This window comes from Taudactylus pleione, unplaced genomic scaffold (assembly GCF_031769625.1).
Source record: "Taudactylus pleione unplaced genomic scaffold, aTauple2 ptg000495l, whole genome shotgun sequence".
NCBI classification, from domain to species: Eukaryota; Metazoa; Chordata; class Amphibia; order Anura; family Myobatrachidae; genus Taudactylus; species Taudactylus pleione.
Genome location: NW_028284897.1, coordinates 1257495 through 1281912, shown reverse-complemented (window position 1 = coordinate 1281912; position 24418 = coordinate 1257495). Strand labels below are relative to the sequence as shown.

Below are 24418 nucleotides of genomic sequence, written 5' to 3'. Positions count from 1 at the left end.
ATGTGTCTGGGTGTTGACTGGAGAGGTGACTGCTGGGAATGGGACATTATACAGTAACACCAGGGGATGTGTCTGGGTGATGACTGTAGAGGTGACTGCTGGGAATGGGACATTATACAGTAACACCTGAGGATGTGTCTGGGTGATGACTGGAGAGGTGACTGCTGGATATGGGAAAATATACAGTAACACCAGGGGATGTGTCTGGGTGATGACTAGAGAGGTAACTGCTGGGAATGGGACATTATACAGTAACACCAGGGGATGTGTCTGGGTGATGACTGGAGAGGTGACTGCTGGGAATGGGGCATTATACAGTAACACCAGGGGATGTGTCAGGGTGGTGACTATCATTGTGTGTGTCAGGTTGCTATAAGGTGTCAGGATGTCACTGTCTGTGTTTCCATGCAGGAGGGGGAGTATATAGAGGAACACAGGAGTCTGTACAAGGACGTGATGATGGAGAATCATCGGACACTCAAATCACTGGGTAGGAGGATTCTGTCATTTATTGTACAGGGGAGAGCATTTATGAGGGCCTCCTATATACACATTATCTGATAATCATATATATACAATGTACTCGGTTACTGTGTGTCTTCTACAGATGGACCCAGTATCAGAAATAACCCACAGAGATGTCCCCATCCTCATTATTCACAGCGGTGTATAGAGGAGAATCACAGGATCCCACAGGAGCTTCAGGTAGATGGGAAATAGGGTCCCACAGTGACTGTCACTATATGATCTGTACAGAAGCTGTGTGTGTCTTATACACTGATATTATACTGTGTTATCGCAAGTAATGACATCAGACATTCTGCATTTTTTTATTCTCTGATTTAATTAGGGTGAAGATCTGACTAATAAGATAAATTATATAGATGGAGAAGTAGAGACATATGTGACTGATATGAAGGCAGAAGATATAGAGGGAGAAGATGAGACATATGTGACTGATATGAAGGCAGAAGATATAGAGGGAGAAGAGACGTATGTGACTGATATGAAGGCAGAAGATATAGAGGGAGAAGAAGAGACGTATGTGACTGATAATAAGGCAGAAGATATAGAGGGAGAAGAAGAGATGTATGTGAGGGGTGATCAGCAGTGTAAGGAGGAAGAAATCCTTACAGATGTCAGCACAGGTGAGTAATAAAGACTTATTACAGAAAAGAGTCACATTCTCTCTCTGCACCATGTTATAGTGTTCGGTTTTAACCAGTGTATTATATGTGTGGAGATTGTATGTTCTCCCAGGTTTGGCTTTCCTTCCCCAATCCAAAACTATAGTAGTATGTTAATTGACTTCTGACACATTGCACCTGTGTGATCAGGTAGTTAGATAGTAAACTCCTATGTGTATGGAACTTGGGAATGCCTACATATCTTGCATACATCACTATGATTGGCGTATTATAAATAAATCATATTTCAGTCAGTACAATCATCTTCTTCTACCTCCTCCTCCGTTCCTCTTATACTGCTCTCCCCCTCACATCATATCACTGTGTGTTACCAGCCCAGAGATCTGACCAGTCTCCTCCCAACACTCTGGTGTATCTCATATATCAGGAGCCATCAGCCCCTATTATACTCTGCTCTCCCCCTCACATCGTGTCACTGTGTGTTACCAGCCCAGAGATCTGACCAGTCTCCTCCCCACACTTTCTGGTGTATGTCATACATCAGGTGCCATCAGCCCCTATTATACTCCAGCTCTCCCCCTCACATCATGTCACTGTGTGTTACCAGCCCAGAGATCTGACCAGTCTCCTCCCCACGCTCTCTGGTGTATCTCATACATCAGAATCAGAAGTCATCAGCCCCTATTATACTCCTGCTCTCCCCCTCACATAATGTCACTGTGCGTTACCAGCCCAGAGATCTGACCAGTCTCCTCCCCACACTCTCTGGTGTATCTCATACATCAGGAGCCATCAGCCCCTATTATACTCCTGCTCTCCCCCTCACATCGTGTCACTGTTTGTTACCAGCCCAGAGATCTGACCAGTCTCCTCCCCACACTCTCTGGTGTATCTCATACATCAGGAGCTATCAGCCCCTATTATACTCCTGCTCTCCCCCTCACATAATGTCACTGTTTGTTACCAGTCCAGAGATCTGACCAGTCTCCTCCCCACACTCTGGTGTATCTCATACATCTGGAGCCATCAGCCCCAATTATACTCCTGCTCTCCCCCTCACATCGTGTCACTGTGTGTTACCAGCCCAGAGATCTGACCAGTCTCCTCCCCACACTCTCTGGTGTATCTCATACATCAGGTGCCATAAGCCCCTATTATACTCCTGCTCTCCCCCTCACATCATGTCACTGTGTGTTACCAGCCCAGACATCTGACCAGTCTCCTCCCCACACTATCTGGTGTATCTCATATTTTTGGAGCCATCCTGGTACCTAAGTGTGAAGGGGGATTAAGTCCGGCGGGAGAGTTATTGTGTTCGGGAGTCTTGTCCCAGATGCAGGGATACGAGCTATAGACTGGGAGCCTCGCTCACAATACCCCACCACTGAAAGAGTTATGCTCCAGCACTAGCCCCTGGGGTTTGTTTGGTATGAAAGTCTGAAACAAGTGTAATATTTAAAAGTATCATTGCACTTATCTCTTCCCTGGTGGTCTAGGGGGATTTGTGTCCCATTTTGGGCTGCTGGTCTTCCCCCTCCCAGGGAATCAGAGTGGCCTCCCATGCGGCCTCCTGCAGTGACATGAGGAGATGCAGGGAGAGATAGCCAGCACAGCCAGCTGATTTGTTTTCTTGGAGCACCAAGGAGATGACACTCGGTGGCCAAGGAGGCTGCTGTCTGGGGATCTTTTCTCCCTGCCTCCGGGCCCAAATTCATACAGACAACGTGGAAGTTTCCATGCAGGATTCTGGAAGTAAATTATTAGTGGTTATCCCCCAGATTTGCTGGCACCTGGGCTGCTGTTACCTTATTGTTTGTTTGGCGTTTCTCCAGGATGCTCTTTAGGTATTTTTATCTGACATCTGTATGTGGGGACCCTAGACGTTCAGTCTCACAGATCTGCCCTGTCACACTGCTGGGGATGTGAGGACCCTAGACATAATGTCATAGATCTGCCCTGTCACACTGCTGGGGATGTGAGGACCCTAGACGTAGTGTCACAGACCTGCCCTGTCACACTGCTGGGGATGTGAGGACCCTAGACGTAGTGTCACAGGTCTGCCCTGTCACACTGCTGGGGATGTGAGGACCCTAGACGTAGTGTCACAGATCTTCCAAGTCACACTGCTGGGAATGTGAGGACCCTAGACATAATGTCACAGACCTGCCCTGTCACACTGCTGGGGATGTGAGGACCCTAGACATAGTGTCACAGATCTGCCCTGTCACACTGCTGGGGATGTGGGGACCCTAGACATAGTGTCACAGATCTGCCCAGTCACACTGCTGGGGATGTGAGGACCGTAGACATAATGTCACAGATCTGCCCTGTCACACTGCTGGGGATGTGAGGACCCTAGACATAGTGTCACAGATCTGCCCTGTCACACTGCTGGGGATGTGAGGACCCTAGACATAGTGTCACAGATCTGCCCAGTAACACTGCTGGGGATGTGAGGACCCTAGACATAGATCTGCCCTGTCACACTGCCGGGGATGTGAGGACCCTAGACATAGTGTCACAGATCTGCCCAGTCACACTGCTGGGGATGTGAGGACCCTAGACATAATGTCACAGATCTGCCCTGTCACACTGCTGGGGATGTGAGGACCCTAGATGTAGTGTCACAGACCTGCCCTGTCACACTGCTGGGGATGTGAGGACCCTAGACATAGTGTCACAGATCTGCCCTGTCACACTGCTGGGGATGTGAGGACCCTAGACATAGTGTCACAGATCTGCCCTGTCACACTGCTGGGGATGTGGGGACCCTAGACATAATGTCACAGATCTGCCCTGTCACACTGCTGGGGATGTGAGGACCCTAGACATAGTGTCACAGATCTGCCCTGTCACACTGCTGGGGATGTGAGGACCCTAGACATAGTGTCACAGATCTGCCCTGTCACACTGCTGGGGATGTGGGGACCCTAGACATAATGTCACAGATCTGCCCTGTCACACTGCTGGGGATGTGAGGACCCTAGACATAGTGTCACAGATCTGCCCTGTCACACTGCTGGGGATGTGGGGACCCTAGACATAATGTCACAGATCTGCCCTGTCACACTGCTGGGGATGTGAGGACCCTAGACATAATGTCACAGATCTGCCCTGTCACACTGCTGGGGATGTGAGGACCCTAGACATAGTGTCACAGATCTGTCCTGTCACACTGCTGGGGATGTGAGGACCCTAGACATAATGTCACAGATCTGCCCTGTCACACTGCTGGGGATGTGAGGACCCTTAGGATACATTGTACCATATCTTTTGGGAATATTTTAAAATGAAACACTAATGATAGATATTTATTCCCTGATATAAAGTGCTTTGACATTTCCATTGTTCCAACCTGTTTATTACAACATTTTTGAGATTCCTCGTTATATACTTGGTAAATGCTGCATAGGGAGTCATACCTAGAGACCTTTCCCCATCCATTATACAGTAGGTTACTGTACACACATCACCTGATAATCACATATATACAATGTACTCAGTCACTATGTGTCTCCTACAGATGAACCCAGTAACAGAAATACCCCAGAGAGATGTCCCTGTCCTCTTTATTCACAGGATTGTACAGAGGAGAATCGCAGGACCCCACAGGAGGATCAGGTAATAGTGGCTCTTCCTGAAAATTTAAATACCAAAGTGACTTTTCATTAATTGACCTGCATTAAGTAATTAATCTGCACCTAATTGATTGTATTACATGCTGATATACTATTATAATATGTATTCTGATATAATTTATTCAGGCATTATTATAGTGTTATTTTGTTGTTTTGTGGGTAATTTAGAATGAAGACCTGATTTATATTAAGGCAGAAGACATAGAGGAAGATGAGGAGACGTTTCTGACTGATATGGAGGCAGAAGATATAAAGGGAGAAGAGACGTATGTGACTGATATGAAGGCAGAAGATATAGAGGGAGAAGAAGAGACATATGTGACTGATATGAAGGCAGAAGATATAGAGGGAGAAGAGACGTATGTGACTGATATGAAGGCAGAAGATACAGAGGGAGAAGAAGAGACATATGTGACTGATATGAAGGCAGAAGATATAGAGGGAGAAGAGACGTATGTGACTGATATGAAGGCAGAAGATACAGAGGGAGAAGAAGAGACATATGTGACTGATAATACGGCAGAAGGTATAGAGGGAGAAGAAGAGACGTATGTGACTGATAATAAGGCAGAAGATACAGAGGGAGAAGATGAGACGTATGCGACTGATATAAAGGCAGAAGATATAGAGGGAGAAGAAGAGACGTTTGTGACTGATAATAAGGTAGAAGATATAGAGGGAGAAGAAGAGACATATGTGACTGATATGAAGGCAGAGGATATAGAGGAAGAAGAAGAGACGTATGTGACTGATATGAAGGCAGAAGATATAGAGGGAGAAGAAGAGACGTATGTGACTGATATGAAGGCAGAAGATATAGAGGGAGAAGAAGAGACCTATGTAACTGATATGAAGGCAGAAGATATAGAGGGAGAAGAAGAGACGTATGTGACTGATATGAAGGCAGAAGATACAGAGGGAGAAGAAGAGACGTATGTGACTGATATGAAGGCAGAAGATACAGAGGAAGAAGAGACGTATGTGACTGATATGAAGGCAGAAGATATAGAGGGAGAAGAAGAGACGTATGTGACTGATAATAGGATAGAAGATATAGAGGAAGAAGAAGAGACGTATGTGACTGATATAAAGGCAGAAGATACAGAGGGAGAAGAGACGTATGTGAGGGGTGATCAGCAGTGTAAGGAGGAGGAAATCCCTACAGATATCAGTACAGGTGAGTAATAAACCCTTATTATAGAAAAGAGTCTCATATTCTCCCTGCTCAGTAACTACAACAATCTCTTATCCTAAACTTTACTTTGTTAGTGAGCAGTTTGTTAATTTGTAAATCTAATTAGAGGTGGTTACTGCAGATCTGTCCACAATTTATATGAAACATGGAAAGTGCAATCAGACCGGGACTGTAATCTAAGGGGTAAATTTACTAAAGTGAGTATTTTTAGAATTTGGTTACTATGTACAACATAACTTTTAAAACTAATCAGATTCTACTTAACATTTAACTAGCACCTTCTGGAAGATAATAGCTAGAATGTGATTGGTTGCTATGGGCAACATCACTTTTAAAACAAACACTCTCACTTTAGTAAATGTACCCCTAAGTCTTTAATGGATGTAATATATTACTCATACCAGACAATAGAACAAATGTCAGATAGTTGTATATATCAAGTAGAAATATGTGAATCCTCACCACACTTCTGTAGACTGTTTTTCACACAGATTCCACTCACTGTGATTAATCAGTGCTCTGATCTAGCTCACTAGATGTTTCATGCTGACGTGTTTAGTAGTTCCGATGCAGTTTCATCTGAAGAATAGCTTGTGAGGGTATATTGTTACATCTAAATGCCCTCATAAACCAATCAATAAGTGTGTGTATAGAGAGAGAGAGTAATAAGACAAGAAGGTGTGTATAGAGGTATAAAATAAAACACCAATTGATGTTTGTGTAAAGATATTGTGCGTACTTTTATGGAAATATGGATGTGCTTATCAGAGTATGGTTCCATTCAAAGGTAATAGATTCAATATAAAGGCCTCTCCTAGGACGCATTTTCAACCACTTTTAATGGACTCCATATCTGGAATACAGCCCAGCACTAAGCAAACAGAAGAAGACTCATGGGGTAATTTAGAATTTTCTATTTGATCCCTGAGGAAGTTTGTTTTCACATGAAACGCGTTGGTGGTTCCTGTTCATATTCCAAAGGCTCCCTCGGCCAGGGACGACCACTGCTACTGGTAGCTTCTACTTACTCAAGCGCAGTCTGCAGCGGTTGGAGCACCCCTTCTGTAGGATTTGGGTGAATTATATTGATACGCTGTTTGTATAGTTTTATATTGTACGTGTTTTGAATCCTATTTCTCCTTCATCCAGTAGGGGACACTGGAGTCTCAGTACAGTGGGGTATAAATGTGGGATAACCGGGAGCTGGCACTTTAATACATTTGAATAGTAGCTAGCTCCTCCCCCTCTATACCCCCCTACAGGTCAGTCTAAATTTTGTGCCAAGGGAGCTGGTCACATACAAAAGCTCTCTGCTAAAAATCAAATCAATGGATCTTCGATCAGCATGAGGATCAGACAGGAAGCTCACTTCCCCTGCCTGTCTGTTTCTTTGGAGCTGCCAAGAGACCTCATCGCCGCTGCTTGCAGCACGCGCTGGGGTCTACAGCTACAGAGACCATTGTCTCTGGGGGGTAGCCAGACGCGCTGCATGCGGCGTTTGTCGTGCTTCTCCATTAGCAAGCCCGCCGTCAGCAGCACATGGCAGCAGAAGGTTAGTGACTCCTGGCACTCTGATTAGCAGGGTGACCAGGAGGAAATGACAGGCGGGCATTAAAAACACTAAGCAGCAAGAATGGAGGGGGCGGAGCCTAACACACAGTTCAGCTTCTGCCTTCCAGCAGCCCCAGCACTTCCAGAAGGAGGCTGGTGGCCATTTTACAAACACAGAGAATAAGATCTGTCTGCCCAGATTGTGCCTGCACAGTGGGGGTAGACTTGTGAAGATCAGGTTGGACTGTGTTTACACAGTGATTACAGCATTATATTGTGTTAATAGCACTGGTCTCTGAAGCAGAGCTGGTTGGACGGGGTTGATAGCATAATCTCCCTCTATGCCCCTATCAGGGGTATTCAATTTGGAGCCAAAATTTCGGAATCTGTGATAAATTTTCGCAGATGACGTCTTTTTCGCTGATTTCAATTATCCCCGTATTCAATTCGCAGGTTCGAAAAGTCTTTGAAAAAAAACGGGGATAACTTTTCACCACTGAATAGGTGGCCAAAAAAAGTGCAGAATTGGGGTTTAGGGGTGCATGCTTAAAAAAAAATAGCCTGCAACCCTGGGAATGTCATTTAAAAATAAACTGTGTCAAAAAAAAGTTTTAAAAAAAATTAGGGACACCCCAAAAAATATTTTTAAAAATTGGGGTGAAAAAAAAATAATTAAAAAGTGTTTAAAAATAGGGAAATAGGTTCAGGGCTATTCTGTGAGTACGCAGCACGTGTTTTCTAGAATAGGCTATTAGCGGCAGGTGTTTTCTAGAATAGATTATTAGTGGCAGGTGCATTTTTGCAGAATTTTTAAAAAATTAGTTTAGGGACATAAAAATATGCTAGTACCCATTTTCATGTACCCCAAATTTGATGGAACCACTTAAAAAAAGAAAAAAAAAACCTAAGTGCTCTTCTGCATCACTTCTTCAATGTCGGAAAAAAAACACCTGCCGCGGCTATTCAAAACCCTGGCTTTCATTTGCAGGCTAAAACGGGGGTACCCATAGTGATCCCCTATGTTTTGACAGCTTTAGGGGGGTCCTACAATTTATTCCAGGTAAATCCCGTGTTTTTTCGCCGATCCTATTTCACCGGCCCCCGTTTTCGTAGCTTTTTAATTGAATACGGGGATAAAGCAGGTGCGCGCCCGATACTTTATCCCAGGAAAATCAGCGATGTGGAGTGAAAAGTCCAGCACGGACTTTTCGCTCCAAATTGAATACCCCTGTAGAAACTACCTTGAAGTCAATGTACACTGTAGCAGGGTGTCTCTTTGACCCGCATTAGTCAGCTGTTGGGTCAACAAGGCGTTGGAAGCATGGGCTATGCAGCTCGCTGAGGGCCTTAAGACTGGGGCTCTGGCGGAGGATCTGGTTCCTCTAGCGGAATAGATTGCAAAGTCTCCTGCTTTTCTTGGAGAGGCTTCTAAGGATATTTGTAGTCTTTCCTCTAGATCCTCGGCCTTGGCTGTCTCAGCCCGCAGAGCCCTGTGGCTGCGACAATAGCAGGCGGAGGCGGAATCCAAGAGAGCCATGGAAGCGCTTCCATTCACAGGACAAGCTCTGTTTGGAACGGAACTGGATAAGTGGATATCTCAAGCCACAGGTGGTAAGTCCACTTATCTCCCATCTGCTGCTCCTCCCCCCATGAAGCCCTTTGCCGGAAAGGCCTTTCGTATTCCATGGAGATTCAGGGGCCGTGGCAGAGGCGCTCCCGCTATCTCCCGGGGTCCCAGAGGCGGGGTAGAGCCACTGCATCCTCCTCCCAGCAGGATAAGGCTTCAGTTAAGCCTCCAGCATGACGCACTCCCTTCTCTCCTGGGGGACCCCAGGGTGGGAGCTCGCCTTTGCTACTTCAAGGAAGTTTGGACCAAGTCTTGCCAGGACGCGTGGGTCCGGGACATCATTATTCAGGGGTTGAAGCTGGATTTTCAGATCCAACCTCCTCCTCGTTTTTTTAACAACTGGTTTGCCGGCATCTGCGGACAAACGGGTTGTTATACAGGAGGCAATACAAAAGCTACTGTCTTCTCGAGTAATAGTGCATGTCCCTATCCACCAGCAGGGTCAAGGTTTTTATTCCAGCTTGTTTGCGGTTCCCAAGCAAGACGGCTCGGTGAGACCCATTCTGAACTTGAAACATCTCAATCCTTATTTGCGGACCTTCAAGTTCAAGATGGAGTCCCTGCAATCCGTCATTGCAGGGCTAAAGAGGGGCGAGTTTCTCGTATCCTTAGACATAAAGGATGCTTATCCCACATTCCCATTTGGCCTCCTCATCAGGCATTCCTTCGGTTCGCAGTGCGGGCCTCTCATTTTCAATTCCAGGTTTTACCTTTTGGTCTTTCATCAGCACCAAGAGTGTTCACAAAGGTCATGGCAGTAATGATGGCCCTTCTTCGGATACAAGGGGTTACTATCGTCCCTTGGACGACCTACTCCTCAAGGCTCCGTCAGTCTCTCAATTACTGCAGGACATCCGGGTAACACAGAGTCTGCTGTTGCAACACGGATGAATCCTGAATTACCAAAAATCTCATCTGCAGCCTACACAGCGTCTGCCTTTCCTAGGGATGATTTTGGACACAGTGGAGCAAAAGGTACTTCTTCCGCAGGAAAAAGTCACCTCCATTCAACACATGGTGCGATTGATACTGCATCATCGCAGGGTGTCAGTGCACCTGTGTATTCGCCTTCTGGGAAAGATGGTTGCGTCTTTTGAGGCCATCCAATACGGGAGGTTCCATGCCCATCCATTCCAACTGGACCTTCTCTGTCAGTGGTCAGGGTCCCACCTCTTCGTTCACCAGCGAGTTCAACTGTCACCCAGGACTCAGACATCTCTCCTTTGGTGGCTGAATTCCTCTCACCTATTGGCAGGCAAGAGGTTTGCATTGTGGGAATGGATTCTCACCACCACAGACACAGGTCTGAGAGGATGGGGGGCAGTGACTCAGAGAAGACACTTTCAGGGCCGCTGGACTTTACTGGAGGCAGTACTGCCCATAAACATTCTGGAGCTAAGGGCCGTGTTCTATGCTCTTCAGGTGGCACATCCTCTGTTGAAGGGCCAGGCCATCAGAGTGCAATCCGACAACACCACGGCTGTGGCGTACATCAACTAACAGGGCAGTACCAAGAGTCGGTCCGCCATGAGCGAGGTAAGCCGCATTCTTCTCTGGGCAGAGGAATATGCGGTAGCGATATCAGCAATTTTCATACCAGGGGTAGAAAATTGGGAGGCCGATTACCTCAGTCGACAGGACATTCATCCGGGAGAGTGGATGCTCAATCCGCAGGTCTTCCAACAACTGATTCAGCGTTGGGGTCCCTCAGGTAGATCTTATGGCATCGAGACTGAACCATCAACTGCCATGTTACTGCTCCAGGACAAGGGATCCACAGGCAGTGGTGGTGGATGCTCTAACAGCTCCTTGGTGGTTTCAGTTTGTCTACCTGTTTCCACCACTTCTTCCTTGTCTGCTGCAAAGAATCAAACGAGAAGGGGTAAAGGTTCTGTTGTGGCTCCAGACTGGCCCAGATGGGCGTGGTATTCCAAACTACATCTTCTGATAGACGACCCGTGGCCTCCTCCTCTGCAACAAGATCTACTGGAACAGGGTCTGTTTATTTATCAGGACTTAAAGCAGCTTAGTTTGACGGCGTGGCTGTTGAAAGGGCTCTCTTAAGAAAGAAGGGTATCCCTTCCAGGGTGGTTCCTACTATGTTAAGGGCTAGAAAGGAAGTTACCTCTAAGCCCTATCATCGCATATGGAAGGCATACGTCGCTTGGCGTGAACGCAAGGGTGCGCCACTGCCAGAATTCAACTTAGCCAGGCTGCTTCTTTTTCTACAGGCTGGTTTAGCAGCAGGCCTTTGTCTGGGATCTTTAAAAGTTCAAGTATCGGCTTTGTTGATTTTCTTTCAAAAGCGACTAGCATTATTACCGGATGTCCAGACTTTTCTACAAGGGGTTGTCAGATTACAACCTCCGTTTGTACCTCCTACTGCCCCATGGGATTTGGATTTGGTCCTCTCTTTTCTCCAATCTTCCCTATTTGAACCTTTACAAACAGTGGAATTAAAATTTTTATCATGGAAAGTGGTTCTCCTGTTGGCGCTCGCCTCTGCTAGGCGTGTGTCTGAGCTAGGGGCGCTTTCTTGTCGTCCACCTTACCTAATTTTTCATGAGGATAGGGCTGAGCTACGTACGCAGTTATCCTTTTTGCCTATGGTAGTGTCGGCGTTTCACATCAACCAACCAATAGTAGTTCCGGTGTATAAAGGGGATTCTTTGGCTTCCAGATCCCGAGATGTTGTCCAGGCTCTTTGGATTTATGTTGGTAGGACAGCATCCCTTCGGAAGTCGGATATGCTGTTTGTTCGATATGATATGGCGCGGCCAGCTTGGCCGGCTTCTAAGGCTACTATTTCTAGATGGATTTGTCTGACAATCAGACAAGCCTATCTGACTGCATCAAAGCAGCCACCTACTTCAATCATAGCATATTCTACACGCTCAGTGGGTCCTCCGTGGGCGGCTGCCTGTGGGGTTTCCCTGACCCAGTTTTGTCGAGCGGCCACTTGCTCGGGCCGGCATACTTTTACAAAGTTTTACCGTTTTGACACGTTTGCGGCTTCTGCTTCACAGTATGGCCGTGCTGTTTTGCAGGGTTCTCGGTGGTCTCCTGCCCGGGATGTGAGCTCTGGGATGTCCCCACTGTACTGAGACTCCAGTGTCCCCTAGTGAATGAAGGAGAAAACAGGATTTTGGTACTTACCGTTAAATCCCTTTCTCCAATTCCACAGGGGACTCTGGATGCCCACCCGGCACTGTTCCACCTGCATTTGTTATTGTTCTGCCAGGTTTGTACAGTCAGTTTTTTCTTCAAGTTTTTTCTGCTTGATTTGTTTGCATATTTGCTTGTTGTTTAGGTATGTTCTAGTTTTCTGCTCCTCTGTTATTCTATTTCCAGCTCTCCTTGGGCACAGTTTAGAGTGACCTGTAGGGGGGTATAGAGGGGGAGGAGCTAGCTACTATTCAAATTTATTAAAGTGCCAGCTCCCAGTTATCCCACATCTATACCCCACTGTACTGAGACTCCAGTGTCGCCTCTGGAATCGGAGAAAGAGATTTAACGGTAAGTACCAAAATCCTGTTTTCATTACATCTCATTGATCGTGCGCATCTGGAGGCGAAAGCATATAAATTCACCTCTGCCACAGGCACTTCATATTTTTAAAATAAATATGTACTATATATATATATATGAGAGAGAGCACTCACCAGTCTTCTTGATACAAGTTAGAAACTTGTAACTTATTCACTCACCTGGTGACAATAAAGTGCATGTCGATGTTTCGGGTCTCACACGACCCTTTGTCAAGACCCAGAGACCAAAATTTCACTAGTAGTAGCCAGCATCAACCATATCAAATGCCCCTTAAATACCTAATGCATGGGTCTTCAACCTTGGCCCTCCAGCTGCTGTGGAACTACACATCCCAGCATGCCTTGCCACTGTTTTGATATAACAGCATGCTAAAACTGTGGCAGGGCATCCTAGAATCTGTAGTTCCATAGCAGCTGGAGGGCCAAGGTTGAAGACTACTGACCTAATGCAACCCCACAGGCCACACCCACATAATCGAGTTAAAGACACACTGCTGTGTATAATCTAGATAATAACCACACCTCACTGATTCATAGAGCAAAGTGTACCTCTTATAGTAGTTTATGGACTAATAGACAACTCTAACATACATACCGTTGTGGAGGAATCAATCAGCAATGCCGCATGCGTTCCACCCTCATGGAACGCACAGCTGATAATCCACCTTAGTGCTGCGATCATGTTGTCCTGCGAGGGATGCCGCTGGCACCATCACTGGACTATGACACTACCAGTGCCAATATGTACTCAAGTCACGTCACTGGTTACAAGTCCCCGGCCAGAGCAGGAAAGGTGGTCAGCTTGTGTGTGTCATGTGTTCAGCACAGCGGAAAGCACGCCAGGTCACATGGTATGAATAAACTAATCAATCACCAGAACCCTGGTGTTAATGTGGGGACCATGGTAACAACAGGAAATAACTCTACACTCTATAAACCCATTGGTTCTGGGTTCTGTTTATTTATACCATGTGACCTTGTGACCTGGCATGCTCTCTGCTGTGCTGAACACGCACACGCTGACAGCCTTTCCTGCTCTGGCCGGGGACTTGTAACCAGTGACGCGATTTGATTACATATTGGCACTGGTTGTGTCATAGTCCAGTGATGTTGCCAGCGGCATCCCTCGCAGGACAACATGATCGCAACACTAAGGTGGATTATCAGCTGTGCGTTCCATGAGGTTGGAATGCATGCGGCATTGCTGATTGATTCCTCCACAACGGTATGTATGTTAGAGTTGTCTATTAGCTCATAAACTACTGTAAGAGGTACATGTTGCTCTATGAATCAGTGAGGTGTGCTTATTATCTAGATTATACACAGCAGTGTGTCTTTAACTCGATTATGTGGGTGTGACCTGTGGGGTTGCATTAGCTATTTAAGGGGCATTTGATATGGTTGATGCTGGCTACTACTGGTGACATTTTGGTCTCTGGGTCTTGACAAAGGGTAGTGTGAGACCCGAAACATCGACATGCACTTTATTGTCACGGTTTGAGTGAATAAATTACAAGTTTCTAACTTTTTTTGTATCAAGAAGACTGGTGAGTGCTCTCTCTATATATTTATATTTTGGCTAGCTCTGGACTGTATCTATAGTGATGCCTGAGAACTTCGCACCCCAGCAGCATGGACAATTATTTTTTGTGAGTGCCACCTGTACTTTTTATATATATATATATATATATATATATATATATATATATATATTCGCACAGTTTAAAATGTCAGTTACAATTTGTACCTTTTATACGTCCTTAATGTGTTGGTTTTTTTAATTAGCCTTATCTCGTTAAAACATTCATATTACTGTACATTTATTATTTTCCCAACAGATGGATGTAACAGATGGAATATATCGCAGGACCATCTAATTATATCTCCACATTCTGCAATAAATGATGACATCAGACGAGATTCTCCAGTTCTTCTCAGTACAGATATGTCATCTCAGCCTTCTGATGTGTCATGTTCTCCTCATAACTCAGATATCGGTACATCTATTACAGCTCTTAGAGTAGATAATATATTTCCCAATAATATAGATGCCACATGTTCTACAAAGAGAACAAAGCGTATTGCCCATCGGCCAGCTAATATACTTGTGAAGCCATTTTCATGTCCTGAGTGTGGGAAAGGTTTTACACAGAAATCAGCTCTTGTTAAACATCAAAGATTTCACACAGGTGAGAAACCATTTCCATGCTCTCAGTGTGGAAAATGTTTTGGACACAAAACGGCTCTTCATGTACACGAGAGAACTCACACAGGTGAGAAACCATTTTCATGTTCTGAATGTGGGAAATGGTTTACTCGGAAATCAACTCTTGTTACACATCAGAAATGTCACACAGGTGAGAAACCATTTCCATGCTCTCAGTGTGGGAAATGTTTTACACTGAAATCAAATCTAGTTAAACATCAGAGATGTCACACAGGTGAGAAACCATTTCCATGCTCTCAGTGTGGGAAATGTTTTACACTGAAATCAAATCTTATTACACATCAGAGATGTCACACAGGTGAGAAACCATTTCCTTGCTCTGAGTGTGGGAAATGTTTTACACTGAAATCAAGTCTTGTTAAACATCAGAGATGTCACACAGGTGAGAAGCCATTTCCATGCTCTGAGTGTGGGAAATGTTTTGCAGACAAATCATCTCTTGTTAAACATCAGAGATGTCACACGGGTGAGAAACCATTTCCATGCTCTCAGTGTGGGAAATATTTTACACTGAAATCAAATCTAGTTAAACATCAGAGATGTCACACAGGTGAGAAGCCATTTCCATGCTCTGAGTGTGGGAAATGTTTTGCAGACAAATCATCTCTTGTTAAACATCAGCGATGTCACACAGGTGAGAAACCATTTCCATGCTCTGAGTGTGGGAAATGTTTTAGATACAAAACGGCTCTTCATGTACACAAGAGAACTCACACAGGTGAGAAACCATTTTCATGTTCTGAATGTGGGAAATGTTTTGCAGAGAAATCACAGCTTGTTAAACATCAGAGACATCACACAGACGAGAAGCCATTTCCATGCTCTGACAGAGAAATAACATAAGTCAGATCTTGTGGAATATTTTTCACACACATTTAAATGGGAAACTATGAAAGGGAAATAGTTTATCTAAAGAGCAAATCTCATACATAATATATTTCCTGAGATGAGCTCTTCGTACATTATTTTTTCATTATATAAAGTGCTGAGCAGGCATGGTTTGTGCTACTGATTACATTGATTTTTTTTTATGTCCTGTTACTTTCCATCTCACAAAATAATATACATTCATTGTCATGTTACAGCATGTAAGGTCACTCTTGGAATTGTATCACCAAAAATGGCATAAAATAGTGCAAGAGAACATGGACTGTGCTCATGGGACTTGGGGTAACTTCATAGTGACTTGTAATGGGACATTTGGTCTGACACCTGGCAAACATGTTCCGCCCATAAGTCTCCTCCCCACCAGCAATAACCTGTGATATACAAAGATGCCAGGTGTCCAGAGAAATGTGATGTCATAAATGATCACTGTGATGTCATAGGTTTGTTTTCCAGAAATGAAAAGACTTCTACACTCATAAATTGTTCTTCAGTTAGTGGCGCCATCACCAGGACACCACAAGTGTGAGGAATAAGGGCTGTCCTATATGTGGGTGCTCCTGGTGCTCTGGGTGGAGTCTCTGTGTATATTTGTGTGTCTATAGTAGAACCGTGCTCCCTCTCCTGAGCACAGAGGATGATGCTATGATATGTACTGATAGTGTAATAAATGCAGTGTAATATCTTAGTGTTATTGTTCTACCTTTTGTATCACGTCATAGTTTTATGTTTGTTACATTAATGTGCTGTCATCACTCAGGGATAGATGTGGGATATCTTCTTGTTATAGAATTATCCCTAGTTTCTATGATGGCGCTAGTAAGGGGATGTGTGTGACATCACTGGCGGTGGTGTAATGTAATAACAGGTATGGCTGGTGCCAAGAGGAACCAATGGAGAACAGACATCAGCACCATTGAGGTTACTTATTGCCCCTACAGAGGGATACAACTGTGTGTATCACATACAATTGTTTGTGTTTGGCACAATCCATGTAATACATTGTATGTACAGTCTGTGTAATGTGTACAGATCCTGCCAGTTCAGTCTTAAGCTGGGTACACATCGTGTCGATCAATTAATCTGTACACACTTACTGATTGGCTGCTAGATATATCCTGTCATCACAGCAAGGAGGGCATTTAAATTTGACCCAGCTGTGACGTCAGTCCCTTCAGCAAGTGTACAGACGGTCAACGAACCGCCAGTAGAGAGATGCAACGATATATCGCCGAACTGTAGTGCTGCACAGCCGATGCGATATGTCTATGAACGTTGTCATTCACAGACATCGGGGTACACACACGCCAACGCGTTTCTGATATATAGACTATTATATAGAAACCATTTTAATTCCTACACCGTTCACCTGATTTGGATGTAATTACCCTCAAATTAAATCTGAAAGTCTGCAGTTAAAGCACATCTTGTTTGTTTCATTTCAAAGCCATTGTGGTGGTGAATAGAGGCCAAAATATGAAAATTCTGTCAATGTCCCAATATTTATGCACCCGACTGTATTTTCACAAAAAAAATACTGCTTAATGCCATTCTTTGGCTTCAATAAAAAGAATAAATATTTGAACATATCACAAGCAGCATTTACTAAATGAATGGCATGATATGACTATAAAGTGTGAATATGTAACTGGGGTTTGTCGCATAGCAGTGGATGTTTGTATACAGATATTACTAGTTCATACAAAATAACTCACTACACGGTGTTGGAAATGATTCCTGAAGACATCACAGACTAAATAAGCCTAATACCTTTTCTCTTCATAGCAGAATTATATGAAGTAGAAGATAAGCAGGAACCACTCACATCTCACTGTATGCTTACATGGATCTGAGCAGATATAATAAATTGTGAGATCGTTACTACAGGACATTGTAACATTTATTAGTAACAATTACTGGAGACGGAGCATAAGGATACATGAGTAGCTACTTTATGTATCAGCTGTGACTGCAGATCTATCTGGTACAGGAGAACACACACCACCAATGGATTGCATTATATACTGAGGAATAAAGACAGCACAGACTTGTTTTTATATTTCTTTATTTCACACAAAGTTTTCTTATCACTGTTTATATTTTTTACTATTTGTTTTTATATACATTATCATAGATTTGATTTATATGTAATACTAAGCAATAATTATCTCTAACATTACTATAAGGGGATATAAATACCTGTTTTTTAATGCATGGAATAAATGTTTTTTTTAAAGCATTATAGACCTTATTGGGGACATGAGTGCACACTATTAAAAGTAAAACTGATTCCTTTCTCTCTTCTCTGGATTGTGGCATATACCATACGTAGCAACCAATAGTGACATGAGCGAGGAGTTCATGAACTTAAAAGCGTCGCACCAGCTGGAGGTGAGAAGTGCTGATGGCAACAGCATTCACCAGGATGACCAAACAGTGGATGCCCCTCTGAATTTGGTGAGAGCTACAAGTCCCACCTCACCCTCTTACAGCAATTGTTTCCCAACATTCCCCAGCAGGATAGGAAACCCCACGTTCCGAGGTGGTGGAATGGATACCCTAGCAGATTAGTTAGTGGAATTGGGAGAAAGGGCAACAGAGCAGGAATGCATGCTCATCCAGATGTGGCATGGTGAGGCAAGCGGGCACCCCTGACCGTGGTATCCCGTGTACCGTTGCCAACTGCTGTACCAAGATCTGGACTCAAAATTTTACAAATTTGCAGAAAGTGATGGGGACATTGATGGACACTTACAAGTCACAAATATTGAAAAAAGGGTGTCAGTGCTCCCCTAGTTAGGATATATATAATGAGGAAATGAGATGTGTGGTAAATATGTATTTGCAGTATCTCATTCTCTACATCAATTAATGAACTTTTTAGCCCATTTGTTCCTCTATCCGTCTGCTGGTATAAAAGTCCCGATATGGGTGTTCATTCACAGGGCTTAAACTTTTTCATTAGCAGGTATATTATGTACTGTAATAATGTGAGGAAATGTAATGTTTAATACTTTTAAGCCCTTATGTTTAGCCCTTTTCCATATACTTGTTTTATCCATTCGTTATTCTGACCTAGCCACACAGGAAGTAACCAGTAGATCAATATAACATCTCATAGAAAAAGGACCTTGTGGGCTAATTTCCAGCTCTGCAGGGGACACTCAGGACTTAAACCAATTACCTGGTCATTGTTCCTTCTATTTGCTCCCCTTTGTTCCTCTCTGGACTTTGGTAGTCAACACAGAGCCAAGCCAGCATGTGTTCAACAGTACAGAATAAGGGACACACCAATCGGGGAACTTTGCAAATCCTCTAGGTGGGCACAAGCATTGTGGGAAATTGGAAGGTTTTAAAAGAGGTCACCGAGGGCAGCTCCTGATATTAGTCACTGACTTTGGCTAAGAGGTATTGCTCTCCCAAGGTGCTTAGTGGAATGCATCACCAGTCCTGTGTGGACTTATACGCTATCACTGCTGTGTGAACTGTGATAGTTTCGACTGTGTGATATCCCAGAAATTCTGTGTGGACTAATACGCTATCACTGCTTTGTGTGACATTTGATAGGTCTTCTGTGTGGATTTTGTCGAAACCGGATAATTGGGTAAGACAGAATTTGTTTGCATTCTAAAAAACCTGAAAGATGCCATATTGCGAATGGCAGCAAGACTCCATTTTAGAAAAAGAAAGCTTACACAGTGCCATCTTGCCAAAAATACATAATACCAACATACAGCGCCATATTGCTAAAAAGTCGCAATTTAGCTATTCAGCACGCAAAGTTGCTAAAAGGTAACACGAACAGCTTTTTCATAATCTTCCCCAACACATACCGACAGTTTTCAGCACACATAAAAATGACTTCCCAACATGATAAAATCTCACAGCACTATTTTGTAAAAAAAATAGATAGTCAGCCTTCCCTCAAACGCATGCAGACAGTGTTTAACACATAAACACTAACATTTGGAATCCTATACAAAGCCCATCCTGGAGAACATCCCTATACCATAACACAACGCAATATACCGTGGTGCTATGAGCATTTTTACATAAGAATATATGAGCTGTGGCAATTGTAATGTAGCCTAGCTATGGAGCTACACACCATCCCCACAACCAAAACAAGCAGAATAAAGAGTGGGGCTCCGACTACACTGCTGGGAGCCTCCACCCTGTATGAGAACTAAATTCACTGTATAAACACATTTTGCAATTGCAGTTTAAAAACATCAGAAAAATACATGTGTGCTTATGTGTATATATATGTATGTATGTGTGCTTGTGTGTGTATATATGTATGTGTGCATGTGGCCCATCATGCATGGACTTACGTGTATAATATCACACACAGACTTATATTTGAAAAGTAGCAAAATTCCCTGCAACTCATACACACAATGTTAAACAGAACACAGTCAGCTTTTTAGTGATGCTTCCCAAAATCATACTGGCATGGCCACACACACACATAGATGCCCTTCCAGCTTAGTGCTGCTCGCTGAGTGCCCCACCGACCCTCAGACGCACAACGCAATTCACTGCTGTTTCTCCCCGCATACATTTAAAAGCAATGGTCCCGTAACGCAAAAAGGATAATTATTACTTGGTTTAGTCGCAAAGCTAGCATATAAAGAAATTAATGTTTTCTGTAACTATGGCTTAGTAAATGACAATTGGACTGTGTTTGGTGCCGTACTGATCTACTTTGTTCCCACAGCGTTCCGGTGAGATCAGAACATGCGGCTATGAAATATGAATGTTAGAGAGAATAACTTCTTGAAATGTTGTATGCCATAGTTAGATTAGATTTATTATGCAGCGGGAAGGTGAACACAATCAGGCTGTTAGAGGCTGGGTTGTGTCTTTGCACTGACCTATGAATTGTACCGTAACGGAAGAAGCAAGAAGAGGAACCAATGAGAACCTGCCAACGTATTCTATTGTATTGCTTATCCCAGTACGGGTATATATGTGAGTGCTCTGAAACAAGATGCCAGTCTGCAGTGTTCCTGTTATGCTGTTCGGCGGAGGTCTCAATCGATGCTGGTATCTGGTCCCAGAGCGCACGCATATGTATTGGCTGTACCTTATGACATAATATTTGTACAATTTATTTTGCGCTCATTGTTGGATCATAGCATGGTAACATCTGTACTTTTACATGAATAATAATCTTTAGCGTGTTGGACCGCTATTCAACTGTCTTAGAGTTTTATTAATGGTATAATTAAACACAACGCTAATTAGCAACATCTTGTGGTTTTAGAAGGTATAGGCAGGTTTTGTCTTAGAGGTTCTAGGCAGGTGAATCTTAGAGGTTTATAGGCAGGAGTGTACTAAAGGTTTATTTTAAGATTCAACAGTTGGGGGTTTGTAGGTTTATCACGTTATCTGATACACGGTAACACTCGGTCAGTTCTCTCTCAGCAAAAGGGTGGAGGCGCCTTTTGAGAGACGCATTAGTCTTTCATTACCACAGTGTTGCTGAGAGCGTACTGCCGGTTATTGTGTAGAGGAAGCGCTGATCAGAATCCAGGGACAAGAGAGGAAAAAGTTTTTTTCCTGTTGATAGAACCTTACGTTTAGAGGGGTGCCGCAGTGTTGAGTACGCGGCTGAGATGCATTTTTGCATACGCAGTTAAAAAGTCATTATACGGTTAGTTGCATTATTGTGTATGCGACTGGTCACACAACAGCGTATACGTACTTCCGGTTGTGCTGCCACATGTTTGAACAAAGCCATTGAGCTTTACATTTTTTTTCTATTACCAATATCTGGGTTAACGTGTATTTTTCTGCACAGGAAAAAAGTGTGTAACAGTGAATATTTGTTGAACAAAGGGCATCGTATGATCCTTAAAGGCTAAGTGCAAGGGTTAGTCTAACCGCTCGGTAAGCAGCTTTACTGTTCTATACACAGTAGCAGGTGTACATGTTGTCTTTGTTGTATAGAGGTGCGTGAGAGTAGCCGACATATAAACTCTCATAGGTGTGGAAGTCGCCTTACTAAAATCTTATCCGGGTGTGGAAGTTGCCTTTTTCAAATCTTATCCAGGTGTGGAAGTTGCCTTTTTCAAATCTTATCCAGGTGTGGAAGTTGCCTTACTAAATCTTATCCAGGTGTGTGGGCGCCGCCGACTTAAATCGTCCACAGGTAAGTGAAAGTGTCTTGATTGTCTTTCACCGGCTTAAACCTTTATTGAAAAGCGTAGGCGTTGTCTCAGAATGGGAGCCACGCAAACAGTAGAGATGTTAGGCAATGATGTGCTGCTAATGGAGGCGCCGATCGGATCGGCCCGTCGTATCATGCATACCAAGTACGGTACTTATGCAATAAGGTATTGCGATTTATGGTTTAATATGACGAGGAAGAGTGTTAGACCGTTTCCCAGAATTGGTAGTTTTGATAAAAATGTGTTAGATAATGTCCGGGATAACATCAGTTTGATGCGCTCCCGAGAGAAAAAGGTTAAATATTTTGAATGTTTAAAACTGTGGCAGCACGAGGGGGAAATGTGGCTGAAGGAGGTACCCGTGACGCAAACAGGCGTTGTGGGCACAGTCTCGGGCAATGCGCCAGTGACGCTAAATATCGCCGCGGACGCATCGCTTGATAGCGCGCATGCACTGCAAGGTAGCGTCGCAGAAGGTAGTACAGATGGTTCACGTGCACCACCGCCACCCTATGCAGATGGGGGTAAACCCATAAAAATGTAACTAGCAACTTGTACCCTCTCTTAAGCAATTATAAAGAAAATGTTTATGATATGGATGATGAGCCTATTGTAATATCTGCCATTTCCCATGCTGTGCAAATGATAGATGCTGCAAAACCACAATCACGGGTGGTGCCGCCATCTCCATCGGTAATAGCAAGGGAAGTGTTAACACACTGCACCCGTAGAGGAAGTTAATACCATACGTAGCAGCAGCAGATTAAACCCCCAGCCAGGTAACCAGGTCAAAGGTAGCAGCGCTACCGGTCTGCATCCCATTCGGACAATAACTGTTCCAAATGGAAATGCAGACGCAAATGGTATAGTGGCCACGAGGGAAGTACTAATGCATTGTCCTTTGACAAGAGCAGAACTAAATTCCATCATAAATGATTTCCCCGATCCCAAAAAGGAATTAGCCAAATGGCAAAGATTTTTGAGAAATTTGGGTAGTTCACATGAACCCACTAATAAAGATTGGTGTGTGGTGTTAAGGGCCTGTCTGCCACGCAATACCGACGTGACAAAATTTATCACGGATTGTGTATTGGATGGTGACGTCCCCTTAACAGATCAAGTAAACCAAGGTAACATTTCCCGCATTGTAACTCAATTAGGTATATATTTTCCAGTAGTAGTTAACTGAAACAAAATTTTCACCATTAAACAAAAAGAGGGTGAGACTGCAGATTACTGCGATCAGGCTCTGCAGGCTATCACTCAGTACAATGGGATAGAGGATATTAAAGATAGCACTCACCACAGGGGGATGATAGTTACAGTACTTGTGGACGGTCTGAAAGAGACTTTAAAAACTCGGGTTCAGACCTCACAGCCTGGCTGGCGGGGACTTACAATAGATACCCTCATAGAAACCACCATTGAACATGATAAGAACATCTCCAAAAAGAGAAGCCCAGAGCGAGAAACTAATGGCTGTCAGTATACAAGCTCTGGAGGGAATGACGGTGACATCACAGACAACAGACACACTTGCACTTGCACACACACACTCGCTTCTGAACAAGTATGTGCTCTCACTAACCCCACTCAACAACAAACACAACTCTATCCCACTAACCCAATGCAACCACAGGTCCCAGGCTATCCACCAACCTCTTATCCCCCACAATACCCTTACCCTCCCTATCCTTACCCATATCCATCACCTTTACCCTCTGCGCAAACCTCACAACACCACATGTCTTCACCCGAAACACAAACCTGTTTTAACTGTAAACAAACAGGACTCTTAAGTAGAAACTGTACAGTAAAAGGAGTAGGGATCCCACATCAGGGAAGACCCAGATATCCCCATAAGGGATATGCACAGAGGCCAGCAAATGTTCAGCAGGCACCAGCTCCAATTGTAGCCGTAAATGCTTTATTGGAGAATGGTAGCCAACGCTAGGGGTCAGGTCATACCTGTAGTCTACAGATGGTCAGGTTAACGGGAAGTACTAGGGAAAAACCGGTCATGATGGTTGATGTAGCTGGTAATGAATATCCTTTTCTTGTAGACACAGGGGTGACCAGGTCGGTGCTAAAATCTCCCGTTAATTTGCAGGTGACCAACGAGACAGTACCAACAATGGGTGTAACAGGTAAAGTGGAACATTATCCTTTAACAAAGTCCACAGAGGTTACTATTGGGCCGTTGCATACCAGGCATTCTTTTCTCCTGGCTGCTGCGGCTCCTACTAACCTACTGGGCAGAGACTTGTTATGTAAGCTGGGATGTGTTATATATTGCACCCCTGATGGTGTATTTTTAGATATCCCAGAGAGAATGGAATACGAGGTGCGGGATATGTTAGACACTCCTCAAAGGATAATGTATCACTCTACAGTTTTAAATGAAACTCCATCACAGGTAGATG

General features: G+C 44.0%; 1 protein-coding gene across 1 annotated transcript in view; it reads left to right on the top strand.

Moving 5' to 3' along the window:
* Positions 1-896: 896 nt before the first annotated feature.
* The window catches only part of LOC148502504 (uncharacterized), a 71962-nt gene continuing 48440 nt past the window's right edge, over positions 897-24418 (top strand). The window contains exons 1-4 of the mRNA XM_088449764.1: positions 897-997; positions 5042-5963; positions 7271-7273; positions 14546-15761. Coding sequence (XP_088305890.1) covers positions 914-997; positions 5042-5963; positions 7271-7273; positions 14546-15761 — 2225 coding nt within the window. The 5' untranslated portion in view covers positions 897-913. The remainder of the gene's footprint in view (positions 998-5041; positions 5964-7270; positions 7274-14545; positions 15762-24418) is intronic.